The sequence below is a fragment of the Octopus bimaculoides genome, chromosome 9, assembly GCF_046866305.1.
Source record: "Octopus bimaculoides isolate indiv1 chromosome 9, ASM4686630v1, whole genome shotgun sequence".
NCBI classification, from domain to species: domain Eukaryota; kingdom Metazoa; phylum Mollusca; class Cephalopoda; order Octopoda; family Octopodidae; genus Octopus; species Octopus bimaculoides.
Window position 1 is genome coordinate 2678665 of NC_142936.1, and position 20027 is coordinate 2698691.

Consider the following 20027-nt stretch of genomic DNA (forward strand, 5'->3'; position numbering starts at 1 on the left):
TAAAGATTTCCATTGACAGGAGCTTGGATTTGGATTGCTCATATTCAGTTTGATGCAGGACGAGGGCCTCAGCATGTTCTCTCCACCAACCACTGTCTGATGTGGAAGCTGTGGACTTAAGCTTGGAGATCAAACTGGTTTGCTGAGCCTGCTCTGCTACACTCTGCAGTTTTTATTTATACTTGTATCCTTGTTTGGGAGAAAATGATAAAAAAGAAAAGACAAAAGAAGACAAGGAGGGCATTTAGTCCTGGCTGACATATATACAGCCAACTTTGTTATTCAAAAGAACAATATTCATAACAAGAAGACGATATGAAGAATCATCGATAGAAACAAAAATGAAAGTAAGTAAATGCCATCCATTAGCATTGCTTTACCTGATAATCAAGCATTAGAAGAACAGTACACTTAACGTTGTTATCACCTGGCCTCTTCACTTGAAATCCATCCGTCTCTTGAGTGTTGGGCGTACGATGCCACTACGGGAAAAAAAAAGACAAGAAAATCATTGTTGTTAGAATTTTACAACTATTTTTCCATGAGACAAATGAGAGTCAATCATGCATCAGGTGTTCTACACCTGATACAACCACAGTCAACATGGGGAAGAAGAACATCAACATAGTGGATTAATCGGCTAGAAATAACAATTACACTTCCTCAAATAACACTCCACTGTCTCAAAAAAGGACATGTTAGAAGACAGAACTAAATTGAAAAGCCTGCAGACGTCGTTAGCAACTGGAAAATAGATCGTCATCGTTTAATTTCCATGTTTCCATATCAACATGGGTTGGACAGTTTGACCAAAACTGATGAGCCAGAAGACTACACCAAACTCTTTGTCTGCTTTAGCATGGTTTCCTATAGGTGGAATGCCCTTTCCAATGCCAACCACTTTACTGAGTTATTCTTGGGTGCTTTTGAGGTCACCAAGTAACTAACTCACAAGACAAAATCTCTAAAATAAGGAGGGAGGGATAGTATTGAGGGTGGCTGTTTTATGTCAGCTGATGAGAGATTAAAGTATGACGGGCAGGAACACGTCTTACTGTAGAGAGACATATGGTTACTATGGTTACTCCAGTTGCAAAAGAAAAAAATAGGTGGGTAAGAACGAGGGTTGCAAAGAAGGTACTGAGCAGGGCTTATGAATGCCTGAATCAAAACTGATTATCAATATGATGGTATGGGATAGGGTTTACACAGTCCACAAAATGCTCCCTACCTCAACTAGATGGTTGTCAGGTCCATACAGATCTTTGTCAAGTTCAATTACAAGACTTTTGAAAAAAGACGAGAATTTTCGTTTCACTTTGTTAGCATCGCTAAGCTTGGAACTTGCAGCCTGAAAGAGAAACATTAAAAACATTTCCTCAAATATTACAATTTTTATTCCTACAAATAGAAAGTAAAAATAAAATGATTTTCTTCACAATATAAAAAAACAAGCACGCAAGCCTTAATAGTGGCCCTTTTTGATCGGCTTTTGGTTGCTTTGCACAAGATCTCAATAAGGATGATTGTACAGCAGTTGATGGAGAAGTAAACTAAATACACTGCAGAGGTGAAATTTCTCCATCAAAATTTGCCACAAACACTGAACAGCATTCAGTCAGGTGCTCCATTAACATCAGATTCATAATAATAAATAATAATCCTTTCTATTATAGGCACAAAGTTTGAAATTTTGTGGGAGGGATTGATCAATTACACTGTACTTAATATTTGACTGGTAGTTTATTGTGCTGACCCCAAAAGGATGGAAGACAAAGTTCACTTTGGCAGGATTTCAACTTAGAACATAGAGATGGACAAAAGCCATGAAGTATTTTGGCCATCATGTTAATGATTCTGGCAATAACAATAAAGATAATCCTTTCTACTATAGGCACAAGGCCTGAAATTTTGGGGGAGGGGCCAGTCGATTAGCTCGACCCCAGTACGCAATTGGTACTTAGTTTATCGACCACAAAAGGATGAAAGGTAGAGCTGACCTTGGCGGAATTTGAACTCAGAATGTAGCAACAGACGAAATACTGCTAAGCATCTTGCCCGACATGCTAACAACTCTCCCAGCTCACCGCCTTAATAATAATAATGGTCCTTTCTACTAAAGGCAAGAGGCCTAAAATTTTGGGGGAGAGGCTAGTTGATCATATCAACCCCAGTGCATAACTGGTACTTATTTTATTGATCCCGAAACGATAAAAGGTAAGGTCAACCTCAATGGGATTTGAACTCAGAATGTAAGCATTTCATCTGGTATGCTAACAATTCTGCCAGCTCAGGCACAAGGCCAGCCATTTCAGAGTAGGGATTATGTCGATTACATTGACCCCCAGTACTTATTTTATCGACCCCAAAAGGATGAAAGGCAAAGTCCACCTCGGCAGAACTTGAAACTCAGAATGTAAACGTAGATGAAATGCTTAGCACCATTCCGTCTGGTATATACTAACAATTTCTAAGACAGAGACACAGTTGGTTAAGTAAACCACAGTATTTAACTGGTATCTTATTTTATTAGCCCCAGAAGGATAAAGACAAGGTTGGCTTTGAACTCAGAATATAAAGAGCTGTAACTAAACACTACAGCTATTTTGTCTGGGGCTCTACCGATTCCACCATAACAACAATTACTTACATCATCTAAAAGGCGTCCTTCTACACGTAATTCCCATGATGACACTGACTCCTCACCATCCTGGAAAATAGCAGAAACTCTTCATAATTATCTTGTATGAAAATAGATGAATAATATAAATACTGTTCTGTGACACTCTCAAAATGAATCCTCAAACAAAGGAAATAATGCTCCCACTTTTCCCAAAATATTGATGCAATGAAATGTATTTAACCGGAGTATATTACAGCTACTAATTTGATCAACCTAAGAGGAATACAGGATGATGTCATAGATTTACACTCAAAACAAACTATCACAAGACAATGACCTACCAGTTGTTAACTCTCCATAGGAATTAGTTACTTTATAAAAATAACATTTTTAATACAAGCATAAAGCCTCATATTTGGGGGAGAGCACCACTGCTCCTTCCTCCACACCAAACAAGTAACAAAATTCAATTAAATAAGTTCAATGTTGAACTGATCAGTATACAAGGCAACAGACTGACTAAAATATTGAACTGTTCAAATTTAATAATTCCTGAATTTAGATCTTCAGCTCATCAGTTTAAACTAGCTAGGGTATTCGTTAAAGCCATATGATTATCCCCCAAATTTCTGATCTAGCCTCATTCCTGAGCCATTCCTATTTCTCTCACCTTATCCCCTTGTCCTATCAAACTCTCGCCTCCACCCTCGTTCGTCACTCACTACATTCACCTCAAACCCCTCTCTCCTCACCCATTCTCTTTTCCTCGTTCCGATCCACTGTCCACATCCTCTCTTATGCTCACCTTCTTTGTACCTCGAAAGCTGGCTCTGGCACCCCATCCCTATCATTTTTATTTTCTTCCGAGTTACTCCCACCCACCCTTATGTAGAAGTAGCCATGTATCTTCCCTGTAACAAGACACCTATACTTGTCCTGTTATATTCTAGCTCTTCAACGTCAGGCCATTAAGCCACCAACTCCTCACAAATGCTCCCCCTTCTCCACACACACACACACTTAATCAAGAAGATGCTTTCATTTTTCTTTTCTTGTCTTGCAAGTTACTTGAGAACCTCACCAGTGCCAGTTGAAGAAACAAAGTAACAACACTCAACAACACTCGGTACACACTGTAAAATGGTTGGCATTAGGAAGAGTGTCCAGCTGTAGACACAATGCCAAAGCTGGCACTGGTGCTCAACACAGCCCTGTGGCTTGCTGAATCTTGTCAAACCATTCAACCTATGCCAGTATGGAAAATGGACGTTAAACGATGATGATATGCAACAGGACTATGAAGAATTAGTGTGTGTTACCACAAATAAACTTACCTCACCTTCTGGTTTCCCAGGAGTAAAAGTATTGGAGATAAATATCCGTAGCTTTCGTTTTTGCTGGAAAACAAAACATGGTTTTAAAAGGAATTATAAGAAAATACTGTTTTAGTCTTCATATTGACAACGCAAGCAAAAAGGAAGTCTGCATTTGATAAGTGCAGACATGGCTTTGTGGTTGAAAATCGCTTTACAACCACGTTGTCTTAAGTTTGATTCCACTAAGCAACATTTTGGGCGTAACTCTTCTGCTATAGCCCTCGGCTAGCCAAAAGTTTTGAGAGTGGATTTGTTAGAAGTAAACAAAAAGAAGCCTGAAAAATGTGTGTGTGTGTGTGTGTGTGTGTGTGTGTGTGTGTGCGCATGCCCTTGTCTTGACATCATGTGACGGTTGTAAATGTGCATCACTGTCATATATGCAGTGTTTCTATTTCCAGTCTTCTCTGAAAAACATGTCTGGCCAAGGAGAGGTATTACTTTGCTTGGAAACAAGGTTTGGCCACAGGAAGGGAAGCCAGTTACAGAAAACCGGTCTCAACAAATTCCATCTAACCCATGCAGGGATGGAAACGTGGACAGTAAACGATGATGATGATTTGAGGATGGTGCAAGGATACAACACCCAATCTTACCTTCATTGGTCTCTTCAGAGCTTCTTGAATATCAAGCCTCTTTCTCATAATAGTGGCATCTAATTTCCGTTCGAATGCTAACAAGTCCATGTACGCTTGAGATTCAGGGACCAAATCACGAACCTGGAAAGTAATAAAAATAATTTCTTTCTGAGCAGAAACAAAGCCAATTGTTGGAAAGGAAAAAGTCAAGTGGAATCAATTTTCGTAATTTTGTAGGGTTTATTTTAAAACTATTTTGCATTTGTATTTTCATACAAAATCCTCAAGAATGGATGTAAGTTTACTTTCAACATCTAAAACATTTAATGAAAATATGTCCTTTGTTAATTCCTAAGAATTCAGTTATTTTGTTTCTATGAAATTTAAAAAAGAAAAAAAAAAAATCAGGAAAAGGTTGAAATTTCTTTAAAAAAAATTTTTTTTTTGATACTAACTTTCCATAATAAACAAAAATATTGATGGAGTATGTCAAACAGAACTTACTTTCTGAGGTAGAATTTTATCTGCTATCTTCTTTTTCTTTTTACTGGTTTCAAAGACAAGAGAAGAGGGGAAAAAGAGAGAAAGAAAAAAATAATGTTCAATGATTTCTCAAGAGTTTAAGAAGTTATAAGGTTAAGCAGTGAATAATCCTTAAAAGCAGAAATGTGTGAAACAATCATAGAATACAAGAGGCAGATGTTAAACTTGCTCCCATAAAAAGCACCATTCGAGCGTGGTCATTGCCAGTGCCACCTGACTGCCTCCTGGGCCGGTGGCATGTAAAAAGCGCCAGTCAAGTGTGGTCAATGCCAGTATCACCTGGTGGCACATAAAAAGCACCCGCAACACTCTCAGAGTGGTTGGCATTAGGAAGGGAATCCAGCTGTAGAAACTTTGCCAGATCAGATTGAAGCTTGGAGCAGCCTTCCGGCTTGCCAGTCCCCAGTCAAACCGTCCAACCCATGCCAGCATGGAAAGCAGATGTTAAACGACGGTGATGGTGATGAGTATGTTCTTATTGCAGCAACAGTGGAGGAAGATGGGTTCCTCAACCATATCACACACACACCGCCATTCCTACAACAAGTCTAAGAAGCCTGTGTCCTCCTTTATGAAAAGTTTAGCCATTTAATTTTTGCTTTTATTAATTAATTCAATGCAAATGAAAAAAAAAAAAAAAAAACGTCCCTAAATCTCCACTAGAAAGAATGAAAACTTTTTGAAACTCTCCAGAAACTTACGGTTTAGAGATTTGCTGAGGTGCTCTTGCTTCGTTCGCTGCCCGCTTCCGATCCAGGGGCCCCTGCATGCCAGGAGGCGGCATTCCAGGTGAGATTCCTGTTCGAGGCATACCTGAAGAGAACAGAGTTGAAAACAGATTTTGGTGGTGATTACATTAAACAAATATTCTAGACAAACCAACTTAAACTTATGTCCCCCCCCCCTCCAAGACCAGAACCAATCACCATTTTCCTTTGCTGATTCAGTTTAGAAACTTAAATCTTTGATTCGATTTTCATTCTAACTTGAAACCACTTAACTGAGTCAGTTTTAATCTTTTACTGGTTTCAGATAAGGGACCACAACCATGGTGGGGTACCACCTAATAGGGTCTCGTCAGTTACTTTAATCTCGTTACTTATTTTATTGACTTCAGAAGGATGAAGTGTGATTGTGTACCTAGATGGGAATTGAATTCTGGTTCCAAATATCACAGGATAATTTGTTATCCTACGCTCTATCACTTTGCCAATTCACCAGCTGTGGAACCAACATCACAACTGTTCGGTTTGGCCAGTCTGATGAAATATAGCAACAGCCCAATACGGGTCCAGCAAAATTTGTTCTCTTTCACAACAGAGAAATACAAATGAGATTTTTAAGACAGCCTCTGTGAGGAACACAATCTGTTCCTGAGTAAGACTTTGAATTGCATCAAGGAACGGAACCCTGGTACAGGAGTTCCAGAGTTTTGGGGGAGCGTGGAACCACCTCTTAGCTACTGTTGTTCCCAGGTCCACTCTCGCCTGGAGTAGTAGGGTCCCAGCTATGGGTTAATTAGTAAGTGTACCACCTGCTTCAAACCCAGGCCATGTCTGCTCTGATAATCAGCGATGACTTGGTCAGCAATCGACAGCAAAATGAGCTGCTACTGACTATATTATCCCAGGAACCACACGTGAGCCTGTATTCCCACTGAAACCCCAAACATGATCTCTACACACTCAACAACAAATGACAACTATGGCTACTGCATCTGCACTATCTGACAGGCTTGCTCTCCCAGGGAGGCGTTTGTTAAATCTGCAAGGTGGGTTTGGGGGCTGCATACAGAGGCATTACTGTCAGATGTAGTCAGCAATTGCGAGGGACATGGTGAACCTGTTGGTCGGAGCCAACTCAGACCATCCCAGGAGAATGCTGCCACAAGTACAAGGAACATAATGAAACAAAACTGTCTGCTTAAATCAACTTGACAGACAATGTTTGTCTTTTCTTCCATGGTTGAGTGTTTATTGCAATAAAGGACATAGAACTGAAAGATTTGTTTCAGAACTTCTCAATAAACATCAGGCACAGTAATGCTTGCGTGGTTAAGAAGTTTGTCTCACAGCCACTGGGTTTCAAGTTTAGTCCTACCATGTGGCTCCTAGGACAAATAAATGTCTACTAAATCCCAAATCAATCAATGCCTTGTGAGTAATTGAAAATGGAAACTGCATGAAATCCTATTGTGTGTGCACGCGCACACATAAATGTGACTGCTCATATGTGCACAAGTACCGATACTTTATTACATCATTTGTCAGAGCAGGTGTGAAGCAGTGATACGATGGTCACGGTTCTTGTTGATGCTACAAATAGTTATCCTGAACTTTCAGAGCAACCAGTGGAACAAAAAAAAAAAATCTTTACTCGAAAAACCAGAAGAAGGTTGACAACATGAAGGGCTTTTGGCCATAAAAATAATGCTACTTCAAAGAGTCGCAGGTCGAGCCATACTAACACGGTAAAATGTATGGTAAGCGAATGGAAAAAGGAACTTTTAACATGTTAGCATTGAAAATGCACACACACACACACAAATATACACACGCGTTTACACATACATTTACACAGGTACACTCATATTCACACACACACACACATAATTGCAATAATTAAGCATAAAGTGGCCGCCGTTGTAAAGAATTGCAATTGAAAAATTAGAAATAGATCTGAAGAACAATTCTTTCTAATTAGAAATTACCATTCCAAAATATAATTTATGAAATATCCTATTATTTGAAGTAGTTGTATGCTGTCAACTTAATGTGACAGTCCCCTGAAGGGAATAATACTACTGTTGGTTAGTTGACAGCATACAACTACTTCATCGTATCACTACTGCATAAATCTCTCTGAGAGATTTAGAAATGTATTATTTCTAAATATCTTATTATTTGTTCAGGAAGGAAATATTTTAAGATATTAGAATAAATTTCAATATTCCTTTGAGATTTTTCTTTATAATTTAATAAAGAATTGGAACACTTTACAAAGGAACAAACATGGGTGCTGCTACATGGTCACTTAGCCTGCTTGAAATGGCAGCCAAATCTCCCTTAAATTATACAATATCACCTTTAGAATAAATAATGGATATATTTATATAGAGCCCCATTTACACTGAGCCTTAGAAGAAGATGAGATGGTCAAGGCTGGAATGTCTGCTTAGGCAGAGATGACCTAAAGTTAAACAACAACACTAATCTAGGAAGCACCACTATTAAATAATGAAACGTTAAGTGTTAATGGAATTGGATACCATTCCGATGAGCAAGCACCTGTTTATAAAATATTACTGGTTTCAAATTTTGGCACAAGTCCAGCAATTTTGGGGGAGGGGGATAAGTCAATTACATCAAATGACTGGTACTTATTTTATTGACCCCCAAAAGGATGAAAGGAAAAGTCAACCTCGACAGAATTTGAACTCAGAACGTAATGACAAACGAGATATTGCTAAGTATTTCACCTGGTGTGCTAATGATTCTGTTAGTTTATCACCTTATTTACAGGAATAATATTGATACTAACATTCATTGCCAAGTTAATAGTGTTTCATATTGAGAAACAATGACTGAAATTTAAGGGAGGGAATTAGTCAATATGATGAAGCCCAGTATTTAACTGGTACCTTATTTTGCCAAACCCCAAAATGTTGAACTCAGAAGAAGAGTTCAAGCTAGAACGATGCACCAATGATTCTGACAAAAACTGGGGTGCAGGTGCCATGTAAAAAGCACCCAGTACACACTGTAAAGTGGTTGGCATTAGGAAGGGCATCCAACTGTAGAAAACCCAAGCCAAAACAGACAATGGAACCTGATGCAACTCCTGTCAAACCATCGAACCCATGTCAGCATGGGAAACGGACATTAAATGATGATGATGATGATAAGAATGGGCAGTAAGAATGAAATAGGAGATAAAAACAGGATATATATGAGGCAGATATTTGTGTATATGTGGAGTGATATTTTTTACCCATGTCTTTTAAAGTATGATTTCTATAATGGTGAATGCGTAAATATAATGATATTCAGAGCAAATGGAGGAAGAAAGAATTAATTTAAAAAGATAATTTAATCAAAGGTTATTCCGATTTGGACATAAGTGTTTCCTAACACAAATATCTTGGTGGTTGGTATTCGAGTACCCGAATGATGTGTAAAGAACATGATTAGCAATGCTCAGACTTTCTACCCTTCTCTGATAATGGCCAGCAGTTTTATCATCCCACCCTTTTATCCAAACTATCAAACAATACAACAACAAAAGAAATATTTATGTGCCACATGTAAAGCACCCAGTCCACTCTGTAAAATGGTTGGCATTAGAAAGGGCATCCAGCCATAGAAACCATGCCACAACAGACAAATGGAGCCTGATGCAGCTCGCTGGCTGACCTTGAGCTCTGGTCAAACCATCCAACCCAACCCCACCTGGGAAATAAGAATCTATGATGATGTTGATGATGATATTTGTGACACCGTCTGCAGGTCTAAAACCAACTTTTGCATAAAGGATTACTTCTCTTCCATTCTTATAACTTTCAATATTTCAACATACAGCACCAAAATGGCAAACAAACAGTTACATAAAACACCAACACACACACACACACATTCAAAACTGGCCAAAGTGGAATGTACAAAAGAGACCTGGAGTCTGCAAGCCAAATCATAGGCTGGATAAAAACTGATACAAGAAAGAGAGAATTCTTTGCATGAATGAGACAATTTCTTAAGCATTAGTAGCATGGGAACTGGTGCTAGGAAGGGCATCCAGCTGTAGACCACATGTTAATAATATGGTCTCAATAACCAGTGAGGAGAGCATCAACTCCAACCCAAATAACAATCGATGCAGAGTAGGAGGGGGGGAGGAGCGGTTTATTCCTGCTCGTATGGAGCTGGGGATACAGAAAACTGCACCCAGTCCACAAATGTAAGACAAACACACACAGCATTGGTTTTCTCTGTTGCTGTGTGACCAACATGGCACCAACAGTGACAAGCTGTCCTACCCATACCAATATGGAAAAGAACAGAGCAAACCGACAATGACATCACCCCTAAAGAATAAGATAAACATGAAATTTCACCTTCAGACATGTGTGTGTAGAGCCCACAGGTAAAATACTTTTCCCCTGCTTGTATATATACAAATACACATATAAATATCAACATGACACAGAGGAGACATACACTGGAGATAAAAGGAGAGAAAAAAAAAAAACAGTCGCCTGACTGAGAAGCGTACCATTCACATTGGAGTGAGACTGTCGGGATTGGACACTTTCTGGAAAAATACCGGTAGATATAAAAGACGAAGGCATTCAGTAAGTTGAATGGAAAGAAAAAACGAAAGCTGAAGAAGCTGCAGCAACGCAAGTAAATCCAAACAAACAATTCATATCAAATAACTCCAAATAATGAAAACAGTTGTTTTAAGCGTAGAAGAACAATTTAAATATGGTGTAGTTAACAAATAACTGCTCGCTTATAAACTGATAATATAACTAGACAAGGTTTCTAGTTTTTGTGTTGTATGTTGTTGTTGTTGATTTTTTTTTTTTTTTTTTTTTCAGAACTGATATAATTTTGCAGTTGGTAGTAGAGCTGAGTTTGTTTAACACTGGTAAATAACAAGCTAAAGAGTGAAAACTCTAGGTAGAAGTTTCAATTTCACTAAAAGTGGAATAGAGAAAAGATGGAGATAAGGAAGAGGGGAAGGAGAGAGTTTAGTGATTTAAGAAAAATAACATTCTAGGGTATTTTTTTAAAAATATAACATTTTATTTTCTCTGCTTTTTTTTAAATATCTTTTTAAAAAATTTATTCCAGTTGCCATTTAAAAAAAACATGAAGAAAGTCTTCATAGACTTAAAAGTTCAAAAGTTTTTTTTTTTTAAACAAACATTCTATTTTACAGGCGAGGGGACATAACTACAGCTATACTGCCAAGTGCAGAGGATAGGCAGACCTCACCTTAGAACAAACCTTTCACTAATGCTCCCCTTAAAAATAAAAAGGGGACAACGATAATCCAGAGGAGTAACACATGTACTTGTAACAGCTTGTACCATTTAATATTGTAGCAAATATTTCAGTACAACTCAGACAAGTTCTTGATTGGAACACATTTGAAATAGTATCAGGAATAACAGACAAATATACACAGAGCAAGATCAACAGTAACATTTTCAGATACAGGTTATAAATAGAACCGAGTTGAATGTTCCACGACTCCTTTGTGTTATCTTAGTCATTTATTTCTTTTTAGAGTTAATAAGTAAAATTCTTACGTTACTAGGCGGGTAGGGAGTTTCCTGATTTCTGTCTACAGGCTATCAACTATGGAAAGTTTATTTTTATCACACACCTACAGACAATTATTATCTTATCGTGCTAATCACCTAATCATCTCACTAACATATTGATGTTGTTATTATACAAGGAAACAAAAAAGTGCCTTTCTCATCACATTGACCAAGTGTCAAATTCAGACCAGTGACCAAATTTCAGAGACAGGTCAGATGTCTTATAATTTCTCAAGAGGCCTTACAATAACACACCTCAAAAAGTGGTGGCTTAAAAAATGAAGTCGAGGACTTAGGTAAATATTTGAAAAGGCACTTGCGCAGAAAAATAAGCAAAACTAAACCTTAGCTAGACTCTAGGATTTGAAATGTGCTTTTGTTGTGCCTGGGAACCCAACAACTTTATATCACTGGACTACATCGACATCTTTGATACAATGTAAGAAAATCTTTTGTTTTAATAACCTTAAAATTGCCACTCACTCTTCAACTTCTCTTTCCTGACCCTCTTTGTTTTCTCTCTACTCCTTTCTCTCTTCTTTAGCTCTCTTTCTGTATTTAAAGAGGTGATAGTATTTTTCAAACAAACTATCGTAGAAAAAAAACTTTTCAAGAGTTGATCCACAGAAACAATTAAGAAGCAATACTTGAAGACAGAGCAGAATTATGGCAAAATTATTAAATATCAAATTATCCAAAAAATGCTATTAAATGGAGAAATAGTTTCAAATGTTTGAAGAATTGGATATTAGATGCATTAGAAAGAAACCTTTTTTTTTTCTTTTTTTTAATATTACATTAGAAACAGAAAGGTCAGTTTTCAACTTTAATGCCTAGTGAATATGTAAGAAGTATGCAAAGAATAAAGAATTTATAGAAATCTCGGAATTTATAGAAATATATATTTATAATACAAAGTGTTTATATATAAAAATGGTTTCAATTTGACCCAGACATTTAGCTGCAACCAACAGTGCAATTTACTCATAACATGAAAACATTTTTAAAATGTATTAGAAACATTTTTTGTTTTTTGTTTTTCCTAATCTTCCTTGAAATTTTCTCATATTTATTTTCCTTTTACTATCATCAGTTGAATGGTTCAGCAAATTTTGACAATTGCAAGACTTACTGCAAAATTATTTGACAAATATATGCCACCACTAACTCCTACCTTGCAGCAGAGGTAAGAATTTCCTCTCGGTTGAATGAGGCAAACACAAGAATAGGCTTTGTCAAGATTATAACAGATGACAAGAGCGGAGGTAGACTTTGGATACTGTAAACTAGTCTCTTGGCCATTCAACTACCAGATAGTCAAAGATACAAAATTATGTAAAAGACTAAACAGCACTTGCATTCCGTCTCTGGCTGGGAATGCTGGGAATGCAATGGAACTAGAAAGTGAGATGTGCTGTAAAAATTACACTGCTAAGGTGACATCTTAAGACAATCACAGAGAAAAACTACTCAAGAGATGTAGGAATGAGAATTTGTGAAAGAAGACTTTTTGAAGCTGGGTCAAATCTGAACCATACTTTAAAAAACGGTTATGGTTATGAAATAATCATGCAAACCCTTTATTAGACTAAGAGCAAGTTTAGCAACACTTGCAACACGCATAAAAGCTATCAACAAATTGCAAAACAAAACTTTTTTTTTTTTTTTCGAACGATGCACTGAGTGACAACAATCTATTGTTACGAAACAAAAAGCCAATCAAACATGGGGGAGAGGGCAGGGCGACTAAAATAATAATCTAGGGAAGAAATTCAATGAAACAATGCCCAATAAAATAATTAGAAAAAAAAATGAAACAGATGTAGTAAGATGGACTAAATGAGTAAAGAAATAATATACGAGAGATAGTTAACACAAACAGATGAAGATTAACGAAACACAGAACAGGATTACATTCAAGGAGTGGGGGGGGGGGGGGGCAATATTTTTTTTTTTTTTTTTAATGTCAGTAATATTAGAAAGGCAGGGAAGACAAAAAAGGCAATAAATAAACCATGCTTTTAGCTGAGTTGCAACTATGTTGTGTTAAACATTGTGTTAAATATGTACAGAAATATTTCCACAGACACACACACACAAACGGAAAATTCCCAAAATTTTCATTTAAATAGAAATCAACACAGAAACTAATTGAAGAAAATAAACATGATTCCTTTAAACAGGTCTACAATGGACAGAGATACGTTATGCAGACTTTACAGAGTATAAAGAATCCAAAAGCAACCATTTCCACAGTAAGTCTTTCATATAAAGTGAACAACAAGACTGGGGTTTCGATCCAGCATGCTTGCCTCCCAAATCTAAGAAATTATTCATTTTCACCATGTTGGTGCCACATTAAAAGCACCCAGCACACTCTGTAAAGAGGTTGGTGTTAGGAAGGGCATCCAGCCATTAGAAACCAGGCCAGAACAGACAGCTGGAACCTGGTGCAGCTCCCCGCTAGCCAGCTGCTGTCAAACCATCCAACCCATGCCAGCATGGAAAATGGATGCTAAATGATGGTGATGATGATGACTGAGCTCCCTATTCAATAAAGATTATTTCATGAAGCTGGATTTTTAATGCCTAGTTAAGGTTATTTAAATATGAAATTTTAGGACAACATGTCAACCATAAAAATGAGACAGCCAAGTGCTTCACTTGTCATGTCCAGAATTAACTAAAATTGTCCAAGAACAAACATCAGTAAAAAAATTAAATTTAGAGTTCTTCATTAAAAAAAAATTAAATAAAAATTGAGAAGTTTATGATTATCAAATAAACTTCATTCATTTTTGAGAAACTAGTTGAAAATCAACAAAGAGTTGTTTTTTTTTTTTCATTATGTTAATTTGTCCATAGTTTTGATGATGTGAATCTTAATGTGGGATAGTTAGTTAAAACTGGGACGTCTTCCAATCTGATGTCAATATTTAGGTAACAAAACTCAAATCCTCAATTAGTAACAGACTAATTTTAAATGAATGTAAAAATCAAATTTAGGGTTTTGTTTCTTTGCTGTTTTTGTTCTTATTTTTTTCTTTTTGTCAACTTCAATGTCCACAGACTATCTAATAATAGTATGGATTGATGTGTCTATCTACACCAGTGGTTCTCAACCAGGGTCAACATGACCCTTGTGGGTCCACATAAGATTTTGTTAAACCTTACAAGCATTAAATTAGTTATACAATACACAAAATATTTTAACATTTTTCTAATACAATTCCTAATATTTAAGTCAAAAACAAATATAAAAAAGTATTTTTTTAAACAAAAAATGGTTGAGAATCACTAATCTCCATGTTATCTGCATAAATTCCTCTTTAGAATCACATGCTATCAGTATGAAGAACACTAACTACCCAAAGATTAGTAAGCTTTTAAGAAAAAACCAACTCAACAAGTCACCTACACCAAAGAGTCAAGATATGCTCAACAGATTATTTCTTATATTTTCTTGAAATATTTAATTCGGATCAAAGTTTTAACTTGGCAACAATCAAAACAGCAGTAAGTTCCTAGAAACAGTGACCTGGTTTAATTCTTAGTTTTGAGTCTCTCACTCAATGTCACTAATATTTTGGGGAAAGGTATAAATGTCACCACATCAATTGTACTTCCTTTTTAATTTCAAGGCTTCATAGACAAAAAGGAAAACCTACTTTATCGGATCTTACAAAAAGTCTTTTGACAAGATCCAATTTTGAGAGAGATGAAGCCATTTTCTGAGTTATGGCTCAGCAAAGCGTGTTAAAGAACGTAACACAAATTCTCAAATAACCCTCAGTTATTCCCCCTTACACTACAGCTTTCAATTTAGTTCATAAACAAAATTTGAAACACTATTAAGTTTTTAACAAGCAGGAAAAAAACCCTCTGCGTCCTCTAGTAATGAACAGAATGTACCTATTTGCCTAGAATAATGAATAAGCAAGTCCAAAGATAACAAATCTACTCCAAAAAAAAAATATACATGAAATGTGTCTCATTCAGATGACCTTTACTGAATTTATATTCTCATTACTAAGTTTTATTCTGATAAAAATATTCTCAGTAGTTTCCCATTTTCTGTTCAATATCAAACCTAAATGTTTTATGTGATCTAAAAGGCTGTTGATATAATTAACCTCATTTAGCAACCCAAGGCAGGAGAAAAGGAATTTTTTTTATTCAACACCAGACATTGTCAAGAAGACAATTAAAACTGGGACAGTGACATAACGGCAGGTACAAAAGGGGATGAAAGGGCCAAAAGGATGAGCTATCGTGCTCCTAGTTACAAATGGCCTGCATGTGTGTTCACTGTGTCTTTGGCTGACTTTGAGAAGTTCCTTATTCTTCAGGTTTTGTTTTATTCAGCAGTCAACTGCAAATAAGACAACTAGGAACTATTTCCAATAAATAAGGGGATTCAAAAGACAGCAAGATTAACCACAAGAGAATCTACAATTTTATGAGAGCTGAGAATTCTAATACTAGAGGACTCGTTTTCATAGCAAGATGCCATTTCAGCCCTTTTCTACTCAATCACAAAATAAGAGTAGAGCGTGTGGTTAGCCAGACATACTGAAGCTTAGTCATGTGATTTGTCTATGAATATTAATGGTTTTCAATTTGTCAGATCTGGGAGGAGGGGTTACACTATAGTTTGGCAATGTTTCCCTACATTGCAATGGCCAAGATCCTCAGTCACTTGTACGTGGAGCAAGCTGACAAATAATGTTCTAATATGCCACCACCATTATCTAGGTACTTTGGTATTTCACTAAAGATAATGAACTACACTAAAAGTTATTCACTAACATAAAAATGCCTTTCAAAAGGGCAAATAAAAGGGAGCAGATTGATGGAGGATTTGCTTAGGAGTAACACGTACTTCATTGCAAAGTGTGGTAAACAGTAACACATACTTTATTACAGAGTGTGAGATTGATGTATCAAATCCAATTTGGAACACTGGTAGTAATATAAGATATCCTGTTAAGAAATATATAGCAACGTCTCTGAGATGGGGCATTTCAAAGTGAGACATGTCAAACTTTCAGACAGAGAAACACAAATACACACGCAGCATCGTCCATTCTCTTAAACCCAACTAAGAACTAAACTGCTTATCTGATGAACATCAACAGTTCAACAAGTAACAACTACAGCAGCTGTTTTATTAGGAACTAGAACATTTCTATAACATTGAACTGACTTCAATGCCCTGTACTGAAGAATTTTGGCAGCATAAAGAAACAGGCACAACGGAAAACAACTGAACAAACATGAAGCACTGATACATCATGGTAATAATTATGATGGGGTTCTTAGAATATTCCAGAAGTAATGAATATACAAATGAAAGCTATTAACAGTTAAAGATATATTTTGAGTCAACCCCTTGCCAAAAACCCTGAGCACCCACAAGCAAAACTCAGAAGTAATAGACTGATTCAGCCAAAATAAATTACTAATCTCTACCATGGTATCAAGGACTCCTTTTTTTTTCTTTTTTTTCTGACAATCAACACAGAATGTGTATTTATGTGTGTGTGTTTGTGTGTAGACATGCATATAGCAAACTGAATCATAGGAGACATAACCAAAATGTCTTTGGGCAGATGAAAGACTGTGCAGTGTGGTCCCAGATCAGAAGAAATAATGGTAGGGTGGGTGCGATAAACACATTGCTATGAACATTTTGATCAACCACCGTCCACATCTCAGGCTGACAAGAACTGCTGCAGTAAACCTCACTCCTGCACGACATTCATTTGACAACACATATCACAAGTCGATAGTCAACAACAATAACAAACACTGTTGTCCATTCTTTGCACATACCATCCAAACCTTATTCCTATCTCTCGCAATGGATTTAGTAGTTATATGTATTAAGTAAACAAGCAAAATAACTGCAGCAGGAACAACAACAATATAAATATCAACGATTCAAATACTGCTATCAACTACATCAACCAAACAATAGCAATACAATAAAATAGAAGCCAAAGAGAACTCAGTCAGCAAGACAAGAGACAAGAGCAGCAGTGGGGGGAAAATAAAGAAGCCATTTTCAACCATCTGGTTTAACTGGTGAAGACAATACTTACTTGAGGTTCCAGACTCTCGGGTCTTGCTATTGGCTACAAACAAAGGGGCAGTTTCATTAAGGTAAAAAAAAAAAAAAAAAGAAAGAAAGAAAAAAGCGGCCATATACAACTTCATAAATGATTATAGATGTGTGTGTATATATATATATATATATATATATATATAAAAGTTATTATTTACATTATAATTATTTTCATAATATATATATCATAATACAGTGATGACACGATGGCCTGTTAGGATTAGCAAGAAAGATCTATTTTGTCATTCAGCTAATAATTCTTTTGTTCATAGGAGACAATGAAATCCAAGTCTTCAGTTTTTACCAACAAATAAAACACATGAGCAAATGTTACACAAATAGAAATGGGAATTGAAAATCAGCAACAGTGTTTTTTTCACATCAATGTTTTCCATTTCCAACAAGTAAAAATCCCAAAATTTTTATAAGAAACCGTTTTTTTTTGTTTTTTTTTTAAATAGTTATTATTGCCTTGCTTTGAATTAGTACACAAATACGACTGACAGAAAACTGCACAGGAAAAATAAAACAACAAAGTGCAGGTTATTTCTAGCAGATACAAAGAAACTGGAATCACCAAAGACATGCAGTAACAACCCCTTTCTGTTGTCACCCAAAAATCCTTCCCTTCAACTACAAAATCCATAGAACATGCCAAAGAGAAAAAACAGAAATGTAAATATGAAAAACTAAATATTCAAAAAGATATATTAGTAAAATAATTTATAATTCAAAGTCCAAGCAATATTTATATAAAAACTTTTCATCACATTGAACAAAATGAAGTTACCCAAAAGCAAAAAACAACCAATCTGCTGCTATATAACTGGACAACTGAAGCTGAAGACAAAACTTCATCAAACTAAAATATTACCTCAAACAACATTTAAATATATAAAGAAAATGGATAAAAAATATACACCAAAACACACAGAAACATTTTAGGGTTTGGGTTATCATTTTTTAATGGAGGTTTTTAAGATATTTTAATGATTTCGATAAATTGTATAAACTAGCAGATTTTTTTTTATTTAATAGAAATTAATAAAGAATATATAGATATATGTATATATATATATCCTGCAAATGACTAATTTGGTCAGTCTTAAATCTTATCAATATTGAAGACAAAAGAGTTTGCTTGAAATCCTCAAAATCAACATAGAAGATAGGTTGTAGAGTAATTGCTGTGATAAGACAACAGTATCTAAAATGACTTTAAGAGTACGTTGAAACTTTCAGAACACAAACTCTAAACTTTTCAGCGATCGATATCAAGTTTATATAATAATTTTTCAATCAAACTTTTACAGTCAACTGGTTTTGCCTGATTCAATCAGATACATAGTGGAGGGGGAGGGGGAGAAAAAACCATAATTTCATCCAATAGAAATGCAATTAACTATTATATCAAAGAATATTATTACAAATTGAACAAAGAACAAAATATGGGAGCCAACAGAAAAAAAGCAAAGTAGAACCTGCCAGGAAAAGATTGATGCCAAAGTCTCATGCACTTAGAGAAAACTCAGTTGTTTTTCTTGTTTTTGTTTTTAAATTTCATTCCTCCCAACTAATATTGGAAATTGTAAAAGACTCAAAGACCATCTTCAGAATGAGTTTCTCTGAAACAGTACAACTAAATATTTCAAGAAATATAAAAAAAGTTAAATCAGAATGAACATAAAAAGAGAATATTAGTTGCAAGTGGTATCAGCATGCTGGTGCCACATAAAATGCACCCAGCACATTCTGTAAAGTGATTGTGGACCAATTGCAAGCTCCTGTCACTCCATCCAACCCATGCCAGCATGGAAAGCAGATATTATGATGATGCCGATGCCTCTTCAAGCAGAAAGTAACAGTTGAAACCAATCATGTCCATGGAATACCAACCACCAGCTAAAGGGTGGATGGTCAAAATCTCTTCATTATATTGTCATTTAGAAAGAGACACAATTCTCACTGGCCCAGTCTATGTAGCTGTTAATAAGTCCAACAAAGTTGCATAGTTTACAGCTCCAGCCAGTGGCAATGGTACTGTAATGATTTGCTACTCATTACATTGTAGGGCTGGACTGAAATCCTTTGGCAATTAATGGAAGGACTATTTCATTACAGCAACTCTTACTTTGCGACTGACCCAATTCGGTATTCTTTTGATATGACTCAACAAAATTAATACAAGAATAAATTATTATTTTACTGATATGCAAAAAAAATTCCGATCTGATTAACATTATTATATTCATTTCTATTATAAGCGTCAGTCTAAAGCAACAGCATTTGAATATATTTCAGAACGTCATAGAAATATATGGCAGATGAAAGTCTAAACTGAACAACCAATCAACAAAAGGCCAAAACTAATCTAATACCTGATAACCTACAAATAATCTGAATACATTTTTTTTTTAGACACTGTAATCCTTAAACTCAGATCCTTTTAGAAATC

General features: G+C 35.9%; 1 protein-coding gene and 1 long non-coding RNA gene across 51 annotated transcripts in view; one reads left to right on the top strand and one right to left on the bottom strand.

The window, feature by feature from the left end:
• The window catches only part of LOC128248685 (uncharacterized), a 44683-nt gene extending 33848 nt beyond the window's left edge, over positions 1 to 10835 (top strand). Inside the window, exon 3 of the long non-coding RNA XR_008264842.2 lies at positions 10714 to 10835. This is a non-coding gene — a long non-coding RNA (uncharacterized LOC128248685). The remainder of the gene's footprint in view (positions 1 to 10713) is intronic.
• The window catches only part of LOC106869145 (SWI/SNF-related matrix-associated actin-dependent regulator of chromatin subfamily D member 1), a 74596-nt gene that overhangs the window by 6425 nt on the left and 48144 nt on the right, over positions 1 to 20027 (bottom strand). For 20 of the 50 annotated variants that reach the window (XM_089356975.1, XM_089356974.1, XM_089356961.1 and 17 more), the window contains 10 exons: positions 17550 to 17582; positions 11929 to 11997; positions 10386 to 10424; positions 5819 to 5930; positions 5079 to 5121; positions 4593 to 4715; positions 3958 to 4020; positions 2651 to 2710; positions 1232 to 1351; positions 381 to 482 (listed from right to left, as the gene is read on the bottom strand). In XM_089356975.1, the coding sequence (XP_089213101.1) occupies positions 381 to 482; positions 1232 to 1351; positions 2651 to 2710; positions 3958 to 4020; positions 4593 to 4715; positions 5079 to 5121; positions 5819 to 5930; positions 10386 to 10424; positions 11929 to 11997; positions 17550 to 17582 (764 nt within the window). The remainder of the gene's footprint in view (positions 1 to 380; positions 483 to 1231; positions 1352 to 2650; positions 2711 to 3957; positions 4021 to 4592; positions 4716 to 5078; positions 5122 to 5818; positions 5931 to 10385; positions 10425 to 11928; positions 11998 to 17549; positions 17583 to 20027) is intronic. The other 30 variants (XM_089356998.1, XM_089356991.1, XM_089356962.1 and 27 more) reach the window with 3 other exon arrangements.